At 61.1% G+C, this 13,360-nt stretch overlaps 1 protein-coding gene across 1 annotated transcript; it reads left to right on the forward strand.

The window, feature by feature from the left end:
* The first annotated feature begins 872 nt into the window (after positions 1-872).
* On the forward strand, positions 873-7,894 carry DUSP7 (dual specificity phosphatase 7). Its single transcript, XM_061128455.1, has 3 exons — positions 873-1,404; positions 2,862-3,296; positions 5,852-7,894. The coding sequence occupies exons 1-3, from the start codon at positions 888-890 to the stop codon at positions 6,157-6,159; spliced, it is 1,260 nt and encodes a 419-aa protein (XP_060984438.1). The 5' UTR covers positions 873-887; the 3' UTR covers positions 6,160-7,894.
* Positions 7,895-13,360: the final 5,466 nt, after the last annotated feature.

Raw genomic sequence — 13,360 nt, forward strand, 5'->3', positions numbered from 1 at the left:
ACTCCGCGCCTGTCACCACTCCGCTTGTAAAGCTTTCTTAAAGGTCCCGCTGTCTCTTCCCAGGGCCGGTCCTTTTGGGGATTTCTACAACCTAGCCCGCGGAGGGTGGCACGGCCCTGGGCCTTCCTACGAACTTCGCAGCTGCCTAGTTCTGCTTTCTCCCTCGGGCCTGCTAGAGTGAGATGACCCCTCAGGTCACCAGACGCAGAGCCCTCTTTGGGACTGTGCAGCCGCCTGAAACGGTGACCGCCTAGGCGCCCTGGGAATGGCACGGAGAGGGTGTTCAGTTCCCGTTTGCTGAACTCGCTGGGAGTTGTTCATAAATTAGTGGAGTCGACAGGACTTCGGCTCAGCTAGATCGCCCCTTTTCTCTGCTCCATCCCCGGGAGATTGCGGGAACGTAGGGGGAGAGGATCTCTGGAGCGGGAACCCCCGACGACAGACAGCTCTTGAGACTGGCACAGAACTGGGAGCTCCGGGATAGGGACCCAGGAGTGTCTTGGTCGGGCCCCTGGGAGACTTGTAGTGGGTTCTGGCGGCAGCGCTGAGGCCGAGCGAAGGCCAGGGGGCTGGTCTCCGGGCTTAGGGGACCGTTCGCGTGCTCGCATACCCCGTGGGGAGGGGCGGCGGAGCCGCGGCGCCTTTAAGCTCGGGAGCCGCGGCGCGGCCCCGCCCCCTCGAGGACGCCTAGGCGCGCGGCCGCCTGAGACGCTGTTTAATTGGGGCTGTCAGGCCGCGGCGCGCGCGGAGGGCCGGGCGGGACGGAGGCCGGGAGGCCCGGGCGGCGGGCGTGCAGCTCGGCGGGAGGCGGGCGCCCGGAGACGCGGCCGGGGCGCCGTCCCAGGGCAGGGCTGCCCGGCCCCGGCCCCGGGCCGCCCGCGCTCCCCATGAAAAACCAGCTCCGCGGCCCCCCAGCGCGGGCGCACATGTCGGCCTCGGGGGCGTCGGCGGCTGGGGACACCGGGGCGGGGTCGGAGCCCGGTGCGGGGTCTGGATCTGGCGCCGGCACCGGGGCAGGCGCGGCGGCGGGCGCAGGGGCCATGCCCTGCAAGAGCGCCGAGTGGCTGCAGGAGGAGCTGGAGGCGCGCGGCGGCGCGTCCCTGCTGCTGCTCGACTGCCGGCCGCACGAGCTCTTCGAGTCGTCACACATCGAGACGGCCATCAACCTGGCCATCCCGGGCCTCATGCTGCGCCGCCTCCGCAAAGGCAACCTGCCCATCCGCTCCATCATCCCCAACCACGCCGACAAGGAGCGTTTCGCTACGCGCTGCAAGGCGGCCACCGTGCTGCTCTACGACGAGGCCACGGCCGAATGGCAGCCAGAGCCCGGCGCTCCCGCCTCGGTGCTTGGCCTTCTCCTGCAAAAGCTGCGCGACGACGGCTGCCAGGCCTACTACCTCCAAGGTAAGGGCGGCAGCAAGACCCAGTCTGGAATTGGGGCTCTCCCGTGGCTCCCGGATGCCCCCGACGGAGGCGGCTTTCTCTCCCCGTGCCCGGCCTGTCCAGCCGGCGCCACGTCTCCCCCGCCTGCATCCTCCCCTCCAGGGCTCCAGCCCAAGCTGTGCGGGTGTAGGCTGGTACAGTGGCCCCCTCTACACCCCTTTCCGGGCATGATCTGAGTGGGCTGAACAAACTTTTCCGCACTTGGGCTTTATTTTTTCCCCATTGTTGGGGCCATGGTAGATCCCAGGTTTCCCTGGAGCCCAGCAAAGGAGGGAGGGTCCCCTCCTGGGCACCAGTTCAGCTCCTCCAGTCTGGAATGGGTGTCCCTGGAAGGCCAGGGTTAGGACAGGAGCCTTTAATCACCACCGTCGCCCCTGCCAGGGCAGAGGGAGAGTTTGGGTTGGGGGACCCCGGGCATCCCCCTGTGGGGTTTGTCATTGGGGAATCACCGCCTCTTGGAAGCGCTTGGGGCAGGGCTGTAAGGAGTGTCCTTGCCCCAGCTCTGGTTTTCCAAGACCCCCAAGTCCCTTAGCCAGCCACTCCAGAGGTGGTGGAAGGGGGAGGCAGCCCTGGGAGGCGAGTGACTGCAGCCGGTGTTTCCAATTAACATTCCAAAATGGCCTCTTGCTGGCAGCGGGGCGGGCAGACGGGAGGGGAGGGGAGGCCTGCGGCACCCTCGGGCGCAGGGCCCATGCTTAGCTGCAGCGCGCTCCCCATTTCTTGTCCCTGTAAAGCCCCCAGCATCCTCCCCTTCTGTGGGTCCAAGGCCAGAGTGGGGGTACGTTGAGTTCTAAGGTGGGTTATGGAGAAGAGGAGCCAGGACCCCTTTTATGAACTTGCTCCTGCTGGGGGACAGAACCAGCCGATACCTTCACTACCCTTCCTGGCAGTGGTGGGGAGTGGGGGCAAGCACCGGATTCCCAGTTGAGGGCCCAGGCCCTCTGCTTCGAGCTGACCCAGATGCAGCTCTGGCCTGTGATCTCTTCTGTAAGAGGGTTTGCAAACCCAGAGGTATTGGCCTGAGATGGGGTTGTTTGCTTTCCTTTACTGCTTAGCAATTACTGAGCACCCATGGGTGCCTGGTACAGGGGAGCTGTGGAAGAGACATGGGCTGGACTCTGTCCTCACGTGCCCTAAAGTCAATGGTGTGGCTGGGGCCCTGAAGCCCTGTGGGTTAGGGTATGGTGCTCAGGCATGTTCCTTTACCACCTGGGGTCTCAGTTTTCCCCATCTGTAGAGTGGGCCACAGGACAGATGAGGAGAAAGCAGGAGAGAGGGTACACATGTAAATACTTAGCACTGCCTGTGTTGTCCATTGGTGGTGGTGTGGTCCTTGCTGTGAGGAGCCCTGTTTGGGGACGCCGGGCCAGTGGTACTGTCAGCCTCACACGGGCCCTGTCCACCCCCCGGGGCCACAGGTGGTTTCAACAAGTTCCAGACAGAGTACTCGGAGCACTGCGAGACCAACGTGGACAGCTCGTCCTCGCCGAGCGGCTCGCCCCCCGCCTCGGTGCTGGGCCTGGGGGGTCTGCGCATCAGCTCTGACTGCTCGGATGGGGAGTCCGACCGGGAGCTGCCCAGCAGTGCCACTGAGTCAGACGGCAGCCCCGTGCCGTCCAGCCAGCCGGCCTTCCCTGTTCAGATCTTGCCCTACCTCTACCTCGGCTGCGCCAAGGACTCCACCAACCTGGATGTGCTCGGCAAGTACGGCATCAAGTATATCCTCAACGTCACGCCCAACCTGCCCAACGCCTTTGAACACGGGGGCGAGTTCACCTACAAACAGATCCCCATCTCTGACCACTGGAGCCAGAACCTCTCCCAGTTCTTCCCCGAGGCCATCAGCTTCATTGGTAAGAGCTCCTGTGCCGGGGCAGGGGGCAGGCGTGCGTGCCGGGATGTGTGGGGCTCGGGGTGTCACCCGCGCCTGGCTTGGGCACCTGTGGGCCTGTCAGGGCTTGTATGGAGCCCTGCATGTGCCAGCCTGTGCCAATGGGTGTACCGGGGCCCACTGTGCGTCACCACTGTGAGGCCCTCAGGGCCGAGCAGTCCCCTGATCCCTGGACTCTCCACAGCTGCTGGAGCAGCGTGGACTCTGCTGTCCAGACACCTGGGGTTTTCTGGCTGTGCTGTTTGGGGCTCAGCACGCTCAAACGTCCCAGCTCTCAGACCCCCCACGGGTCTCACTGGCCCTGCGTCACACCTCAGCACATGTTTCTTGAGGACAGGCTGTCACAGGGCCTCTTTGGGCTCAGGGGGCTGAAGGGTAGTCTGGAGCCAGAGGCCTACCCCAACCTGGCAGCTCTTGGGACGTGCTGACCCAAAGAGCCTCGGGGTGGCCTCGGCTGTTCCCGGCAGCCTGTGGGGCCGGCTTGGTATCCAGGCGGTGAGGGGAGGCAGGGGAAGGGCTCCCCCAGAGCAGTGTGCTCTGCCATCTGGCTCCGCGCCCTCTGAGCCCCTGCATCCGCAGCCTCGGCTGACTCGGGCTCCTTATCTCTGACCTCCCTGCCCGCTTCCTCCTTGGCCAGCTGGAAGCTATCAGTCGGCAGGTCACCGTCCCTGGCTCAGCCATCCCCGGGATTCAGGAAGGGGATACGGGATGAGGGGGTGAATGTAAACCCTGGGCTCTGTGAGGCTGGTGACCAGGGTTCTGCCCAGCCTCCGGGCAGCGTTTTCCCACTGGCAGCTGTGTCCAGTGGAGGGCGTTTTGGTGTCAGCTGGGCCGGGCTCGCTTTAATAACAGGAAGTGGGAGGCTTCCCCGCCTCATCCGCTTACTGGGAACCAAAACTAGGTGCCTGGCTGGGAGGAAGGAAGGAAGCTGGGGCGGGGGAGGGGTTGTGTCAGGGGCTATCCGGAGCTTCCCCACTCTGCCCCGAGGACGTGCCCAAGAGGGTATGGGTGCCACCTCAGCACTCATGGTCTCCCCAGTGAGGTGTGGGGTGAAGGGTGGGTGACCCAAGACTTTCCAGGGCTGAGCCTGATTTGTAGGTGCTTTTATCTCTCTTGGAGGCCCCTTTACATTAGGGGAAGGGGACAGAACAGGATATAGAGGTGGGGGGAACTGTGCTCCCTGTTTGACAAGAGAAGGAAATGAGGCTCAAAGATCCCATAGGACTCGGGGTGAGGGGGTTGTGGGGGCAGAGAGGGGATGAAGCACCAGTCTCCCTAAGACCCAGCCCCACCCTTTAAAGAGCTAAAAATAAAGCCAGCAGGAAGTGGTTTTACTTGGGATCACCTGGGTTTGGGTTTGGGGACCAGGCTTCCCCATTATCTTGATGTATTACCACCACTGGAGGCTTTTCTCTACCAACCCCCTTATCCTGCCCCCAATTTCAAGGTCAGACAACGTGTTCCACGTGAATCTCTGGCATGTGTCTTTTTCCCTGCTGGTCTTGCCCCCAGTCGGTCCCCGAGTCTGGATTAAGCACCTACTGCATGTTCAGCCCTGGGAATCCTCGAATGGGGTTGGGAAAAGGGAAGTCCTGCCAGGCCCGAGACTGTGTGCGCCCCCGAGGAGCAGTCTGCGAACCTCTGCTTCTCTTGCAGGAGTGGGCCTGGCTCCTGGGGCTCAGGCGGGAACCCCAAGGGCCCCAGGGCTGCCTCTGTCTCATTCATCTGTGTCCGCAGCACAGCCATGGCACAGGGATGCAGCCGCCCTCACATCCGGGGGTGAGAGAGCATAGGACTGAGCTGGTCAGCGGCTCAGCCAGCGTGTGAGCTCCAACCGCGTATCAGGAGCCTGGCCTCACGCTGGGGAGGGTTCGGGGGAGAGTTGATGGAACTTGAGTGGCCGTGCTGGGAGGTGTCACTGGCTGGGCCCAGTCCAGAGCTGAGCGCTGCCCTCTGGTTCCTGGTGGAAGGGCCTCCATGACACCCACGGCCCAAGGAGGCTCTCGGGGCGCCCCTGGAGCTGCCCCAGGAGGTGGGCTAGCAGGGGTGAGTGCTGCGTGTGAGGAGGAACCCTTGTGTGGCCCTGTCACTGCGTGTGTCTGCCCTGTCTCGTTTATAAGAGAACCTTGGTAGCCATGCTGCAGATGACCTGAGACGACGCAGGTGGCTCCTCGGCACGTCACGTGTAGCACACAGTTCCAGCGGCGGGAAGACTGGCTGCAGGCACAGGGCTCGCGGAGCCCTGGCCTGGCTCCAACCTCTAAGGGCCCTGTGAGTAAGCTCGTCCGTCCGACAGAGCAGAGACGGGTGCAGGCGTGGCCGCTGGAGCTGTGGCAGAGCCCCCCACAGGCATGCTCTTGGCCTCGACCCCCAGTTGCCATCCCACCCGCCTGGGACTTCACCAAGTCCCTCAGGAGAGTCGGGCGGCACCAGTCCCTTGCCGGGTCCCGCCCTGTGCCCGACCCGCGGGAGCTCCCTGGCGGGGGCACCACCCTGACCCACGCCCATGTGTTGCAGACGAGGCCCGCTCCAAGAAGTGTGGGGTCCTGGTGCATTGCCTGGCAGGCATCAGCCGCTCGGTGACCGTCACAGTGGCCTACCTGATGCAGAAGATGAACCTGTCGCTCAACGACGCCTACGACTTTGTCAAGAGGAAAAAGTCCAACATCTCACCCAACTTCAACTTCATGGGGCAGCTGCTGGACTTCGAGCGGACGCTGGGGCTGAGCAGCCCGTGTGACAACCACGCCCCCAGCGAGCAGCTCTACTTCTCCACACCTGCCAACCACAACCTGTTCCCACTCAACACGCTTGAGTCCACGTGAGGCCGGGGGCACGGGGCGGCAGGCCAGCCCCGCCGGGAGGGCCCAGGCCTGCTGCCTCTGGCCTGAGGAACCCAGACATCACCTGTGCCCAGAGGTGAGCTCCCCTTGGCATCCCACAGCCAGGCCTCCGCCGGCAGGACTCTCCGGAGGGGCCCAAGGCGATCAGACACACAGCTCTGGGAGTCCCTCGGGGCCTCTCCTTGTCCCAGGACACTCCTTTCTGCTGATGGCTCAGCCAGTTTGGCTGTGTTTTTAAAAGACTCATCCACGGACCTGAGTTTACTTTTTACTTTTGGCAGGTAAACCCAAGCTCCCTGGAGCAGAGAGAATGTTGAAGCTCTGCTTGATTGTTCTTTTTTTGTAATGAAAAGTGTTATTTTCAGGCTACATGCAACAGTGGATTGTATAAACCAGTATTTCATCCCTTTCTTGATCCAGTGAGAGAGAGAGAGAGAGGTGTTACCAGTTTGTTTTTTCTTCCTATTTCAAAAGCAATTCTTGAGTTTTTGTTTCTGTTTTAATGGAAAAGACAAACCCCACGTTGATCTTGACCAAATGCATTTTGCACATGTGTGAAGCCTCCATTTCTGCAGTGGCCCTTAAAGGGGGTGGCTTGCTGCTCCCAGCAGGGGTCTCCCAGGCCTGCCTGCATCTCCCACCTAGGCCGAGCCCAACCTGGCGCTGCATTCGCCTGTGATGACCGTTGTGAGTGGTGGGCTGAACAGGTGACCTCTGCCTTCTCTGTCCACCCACTTGCCCTCTGGTGGTCCCTGCAGACCACCCCAGGCAGGAGAGGAGGCCACAGGGGACTGCCAAGCAGTAGCATTAATCCTCTGGGCTCAGCCCTGAGGAGGGCCCCAGGCCCTTTTTATATGTACCCACTACTTCTGTCTCTCTCTCTCTCTCTCTCTCTCTGTTTGTAGCTGAGGGTGCAGGCCCAGTGGCTGGGGAAGTTTAGGTGGAGGGCCCAGCCCTGCCTCCCAGGTCTCCTCCCTCACCCTGGTTGTTGCTTGGGTTCCAGCTGCCACTCCCAGCCCCTCGACCCGTGGAAGCCGGCCCTGTGCGCATCTTGCCCATGCCTTGTATTAAGAAACTCACATCCATTTCAATCCCGGGGGGTGGGGGGGGTGGGGCAGCAAGGGCAGACAGGGAAAGGTGTGTGAGGCTGTCCACACCGCCACCCAACCCCGGTGTCCACAGAACAAAGCCACGGATTCCGTCATCCTCCTCCAGTCCTGTTCCTTCTCCAAAACTCCGTTTTCCCAGGTGGTGGAACTGCGTGGGGGCCCAGGGAGGGCCAGGGTCCCTGAGCGAGTCAGCATGCGGCGTGTGAGTGAGGCCACGGAAACTCTGCCCCAATGCATCTTACCTCACAGGGCTGGTCTTCAGGGATTCTTCAAGGCAGCAGATGAAAATCTTGCCACAGTTGAGAAATTGACAAGAAGCTTCCATGCTGTGTACATGGTTCTCTTTCTCTCTCTTTTTTACCTTTGAAAAGAAAAACCCAGAAAAATGCATCAGATTTGTGTAAATGAGAGTATGCCAACAGGGGTGGCCAGTTTTGCTTTATGATCTTATGAAGGAAAATTTGTGACCCTACACACACACACACACACACACACACACGTATATATATATATATATATATATATATACATATATATATATATATATATCCCGAACCAGCAACGGGACTTTGTTTATATTGCAAATAAATATTATTTTTTCTTTAAAATGAGTGGTGTCTCATAAGGGCCAGAGCAATGAGGAGAAGCACTGTGGCCACATCCGGGGGCCTGTAGGGCACTTACTGGGACTGGTCAGAGGTGCCCAAAGCTGGGAGGAGCAGCTGGGGTGTGGGTCGGCGGGGACGCTGCGGCTTTGGTCCCCAGGGTGACAGGAGAGCGAGGCGTGGAGACGTTCCGTGCACCAGGGTCACACGGCAGAGCCCCTGCTTGCCTAGACAAACCCAGCGCTGCCCGCTTGGACGCCGCCCAGACCACCCAGCCGCCCCAGGTCCCGACCTGCCCCTGCAGCCCTGGCCCTTCCTCTTGCTGTCTCGGGGGCGGGACATGGCTGTGCATCTGTCAACCTCACTCTCCCCGCCACCGTCCCTAGGATGCCTGCAGGACCTGATGCTGGGCAGTGAGCGGGCCAGCCCCGCGGGAGCCACGGCATCCATTACTGTGCGGTGGGGCCAACACACCCCGATGCCCAGGGCATTCCCGTTCGGGCACAGTGAGCCCCGCACCTTCATTTCTTGGTCTTGACCTGGGCCTCTGGGGGGCCTGGTCCATGCCTGGCTTCCCCAGGGCAGCTGAGCAGCAGCCCTCCAGGCGGGCCCCTCTGGAGGCTTCAGACCCAACCCTCGGGCGAGCAGGGAACACCGGAGGGGCCTGGAGGGGTTGGAAGGCCACGGCCCGAGGAGCGAGGCCCCCAGTGGGCCCACAGCCCCAAGTCAGGGACAGGGAACTGGGAGCCCCGCCCGCAGGGGCTCCACCTCTGACCGAGTCGGCCCCAGTCAGGAACTTGAGGATCTGGGGTGCTGACTCCGTCTCCCCGTCTCTGCTGCCCCCCTGCCTTCTGCTGTGACCAGCACTGGCCCGGCTCCAGGTGGCAGGTAGGTGGGCACGGCAGGAAGAGCGTGATTCAGCCCCTTCCTTAGGACTCCCCACTCCGGGGCCGTCTAGGCTACCTCCTGTGTCCCACCCCATCTCACCAGAAGTTACATCCAGCAGTCCAGTCACAGCCCCACTCATCGTCTGGTGAGGGCTGCGTGGGCTCGAACCCCAGCTGTGTGGCTGTCAGCCTTCTCATCTTTCTTTGGCTGCGCTGGGTCTTAGTCTTGGGCCTGGGGATCTAGTTCCCTGAAGGGAGGGAACCCGGGCCCCCTGCGCTGGGAGCATTAGGTCTTAGCCACCAGACCCCCAGGGGGAAGTCCGCAGCTTTCCCGTCTTTAGAACTGGGGAACACCAGGCCTGAGGGAGGGGCAGAGTGGCGGGGGCTGCTGTTGCTCGCGGGCTCCCTGGGGCCTGGGTCCTTCTGTGCCAGGGGCAGGCAAGGGGGTGGGGGCCCGAGCAGGCAGAGACTGGACCTTTGTTCCCCCGCTGCCCTCCGCCTGGGCTGGGGAAGCCCGCGGGTGCTGGGCTGGGGGCTGGGTAAGTGCCTGGCAGTGCCTGCGTGCCCAAGCACGGGGCTGGGGGGCCGCTGGGGGGAGCGGCCGTCTCCTCCTCAGCCAGTCCTCCAGCCAAGGGCTGAGGGGCGATGCCGCCTGCGCAGCCCTAGGCCAGGGGGCCTCTCTGACCCTCAGCGTCCTCATCTGCAGCAGCTCCCACCTCACTGCCCTGCCTGGCCGGGGCCCTGGGTCCTTGCTCTGACCTTGGCCGAGGCCGCACTTACTCTGGACTGCTGTCCCCACGCTGGCTCCCAGGGCATGCCTCACGGCCCCTCACTCTGAGCTCTTGTTTCCAGTCTGTGTTGGCCGTGCTGTCCCCGCCGCCCCGTGGGCCTGTCCATCCCAGGCCATCTCTGGCTGAGGTCTAGATGCCAGCGGGGCTCAAGGACACCCGGCTCCCTCTCGGTGCCCTCAGCCCCATCTCTCTCCTCCTGACCTTCTTTTTCTGTGCCTCCCTTTGGGTTCCAGTTTCTGTCCCCATCTCAGCCCAGGCCTCTGAGGACCCCCTCATCCACTTAGCATTCTTGCGGGAGGATCTGAGCCACTCAGTCCCTCACCTGCACATTCATCCAGCAGCCATTTCCTGTGCCGACCCGGCACATGTTCCCAGGAGTGGGAACATGCCTGAGGGAAGCTCAGTGATGTCAGGCTGGGTGGCGGGATAATGGGGCCTCGACTGTCCTACGATACATGAATCAGGTGCAACAGCAGGAGTGACTAAGGCTGGACACAAGAAAGAACTTGTAACCTGTGGAGGAGTCACCTTGAAGCGGGTGTGACAAGGAGACCGCAAAATAGATGAACTCTCTCTCGGTGGTCCTGTGCTGAGCCTGGGGCAGAGGGAGGCAGCCCTCAGGAGAGGGCCACTCCCCTTCCCCCAGGGCCCCTCCCCAGAGTGCAAACACAGTCATCCCCAGTGAATGGGGCAGGGCGGCGGCAGGCGGCAAGACTGTGCAGGCCGGCCCCCGGACGCTGTGTCTGCAGCGGGCAGGCCCTCCGCATCAGCGCCGATGTGGCCGGGAACACAGGGACCCACAGCCAAGCCCTTAACAGAAGCCAGAGACGCTGAGCAGAAGCAAGGCCTGCCCACCCTGCTCCCCCAGTCTTCTCACCCACGGGGCTGGGAGCCTTCTCCCTCTGGCCCTATGGAGGACCAGATCCATGAGCGCGTGCACACACACGGCCCCCTCATTTCTCAGACAAGACAAGCCCAAGCAGGTCTCAGGGTGATGAAGGAGCCGCCTGCCTCTGACTCCAGCCTCCTCTCATCAGGGTGTGGCCGGTGAGGTCATCCCTTCCCAGGCAAGGCCATTACAGACCATCATTAGCGACTCCTCAGGGGTAAGATGAGGCCTCTGGCTGTGGGCCAGATGAGCCCTGACGGGTGACAGGGGACGCCAGCCCCTGCCAGACCCACTTTGCTCAGGTAGGCAGTCCCCTTCCCGGGGCTGCTCTGTCACCTACCCCCGTGGCGTCTGTGCATCTGGAGGAACCCCATCCGCCCGCTCCTCACCCACACCTCCTTCTCCAGTCCCAGGGCCCTTCCGCCCCTGCTGCAGGCCAAACAGGAGTCACAGCCCCTTCTCCGGGGCTGGATGGGCCAGGAGGGGAGTGGAGGGATGTGGTCCAGAGGACAGGGGAGCCCCTAAAGAGCTGAAAGCCCAGGGCTGGCAAGGTCTGGTTGTCACTAGAAAGACCCCCTAGAATGGAAGTTGGTGCAGCTACTGTGGAAAACAGTATGGAAGTTCCTCAGAAAACAGAATTACCGTATGATCCAACAGTCCCACTCCTGGGCATATACCTGGACAAAACTATAATCCAAATAGATACACACATGCCTATGTTCACGGCAGCACTATTCCCAACAGTCAAGACATGGAAACAACGTATATATTCACTGACAGATGAACGGGTAAAGATGACGAGGTGTATATACACCACAGAACACTACTCAGCCATGAAAAAGAACGGAATAATACCATGTGCAGGTACATAAAGGTTACAAACCCAGAGGTTATCACACTAAGTGAAGTTAGTCAGAGAAAGACAAATACTGTATCATACCACTTATATGTGGAATCTAAAGTACAACCCAAATGAATCTATCTATGATGAAATCGACACAGAGAATGGACGGGTGGTGGTTGCCAAGAGGGAAGGCGGGGAACACAGTGGGAAGCTGGGGGCAGTGATGTACGCATTTGTATGTAGAATGGATGACAACAAGGTCCTACGAGAGAGCACAGGGAACTTTCAGTATTCTATGATAAACTATAACAGAAAAGCATATTTTAAAGTGAATGCGTGTGTGTGTGTGTGTATACATATAGAGCTGAATCCGTCTGGTGTACAACAGAACTTAACACAGCATTGTAAGTCAACTATACTTCAATTAAAAACCATTGTTAAAATTGATTTTAAAGAAAGGTCCTCTAGTTTCTGAGTGGAGAACAGGCTAAGTAAGGGGCAGGTGTTCGGGACGGGGGACCCTGAGGAGGCTAGGATGGTCAGCGTGAGCGCTGGGGCTGGACCACCGTGGCCTGGGAGGGGCAAGGAGAGGACGGCACTGCAGGGCCGGCAGGCCTGTGCGACTTAGCAGGATCCTATGGGCCTCTCCAGGACAGACCCCCCCCCGGCTCCCCGCATAGCCTCTGCTGCAGCTCCTCTGTGAAGTACCCAGATAATACTGTCAGATCACATTTCCTGAGTTGTTTCACAGACGTAAAAACCACCCACCAAATGGAAGATGTTAACGACTTGATGACCACGAGGACAGCAGCCCCTAGACCTACTGGGTCCCAAGGATGGACAACGGTAGCCCCTGTGACACCATCCTGTGACCTCACCATCAACCAGAGAATCATGCACAAGCGGATCACACAGCCTGCGACTCCCCTCCCTCACCTGGCCTTTCAAAATGCTTCACTGAGACCCTGTGGGGAGTGGAAGCGTCTTGAGCGCCAGCCACCCCTTCTCTTGTACTGGCGCCCACAGTAAACACTGCCTGTCCCTCACCACAACCCAGGGTCAGAGATGGGCTTCACTGCGCACGGGCAGGCGGGCCTGGGCTTGGTTCTGGCCATTGGAGTCCCTACTGCCCTGCCCCCACCCCTCACTGCGCCCCCACATGCTGAGACCACCGGCATCCTCCCTTTTTTTGGACAGCACAGACTGGAGGCCCCTCCCAGAGCCTCAGTTTTCTCATCTGTACAGTGGGGTTGAGAACTGTAGTTCTAAGAGGAGATGGCAGGATGAAGGGTCTTCCTCTCAGTGAGGCCCTGGGAACATGAGCAGGGGCTGATGCTGATTTAACTGTGGCCGCCCCCTGATGAGGGGCACCGCCCGGGGCTGGCCACTGCTGATTCCTGTGTGATCCTGGACAAGCCTCCTCCCCAGTCCTAGTCCTTGGGTTCCCTGATGAGAAAAGTGACTCAGGGGACCCACCCCCCCAGACCCTCAGTTCTGTCTCAAGGCGTGGACAGCCTGACATCAGGAGTCGCCTAGGAGCCAGTGCCCAGCCTGGGGAGAAGGCCAGGGTTCCGGGCCAAGAGGCCGTGGCTGGTGTGGGGGTGCCTCTCTCTGCCAGCAGAGCCCTTAGCTGCAGCCCCTTGAGAACATTCGCCCCTTCTATCTGCCCAGAGGACTCCCCGCAGTGTCCCCTGACCCAGGGTCCAGAAAACCTCTCAGAGCGCTGCCAAGCGGCGGCCCGGGGGAGTCCTGGCCTCTGCTCACAGCTCCACGGTCTGCTCCTCCCCAGTCCCAGCCTGCGTCTGGGGAAGGGTCAATCGTGGAGCGTGAGTGTCTTCCGGGGCCATCAGGAAGGGCCTTGCACTCAGCCTGCTCCCCGCACTCTATCCCTTTGCTCCTTCCTATGTCTCTTGCCCAAAGACCCTCCTCACTAGCCCCTGAGTTCCCCAGCCCTGTCCCTCCATGGCCCTGCACCCAGGGGGCCCCGTCTGTCCTCTGCTCACACTGGCCCCAAACCTAGGCTTGCCGGGAGCTGCTTCTCTTCAGGCCCCGATGGAG

Source organism: Dama dama, chromosome 24 (assembly GCF_033118175.1).
Source record: "Dama dama isolate Ldn47 chromosome 24, ASM3311817v1, whole genome shotgun sequence".
Taxonomy (NCBI): Eukaryota; Metazoa; Chordata; class Mammalia; order Artiodactyla; family Cervidae; genus Dama; species Dama dama.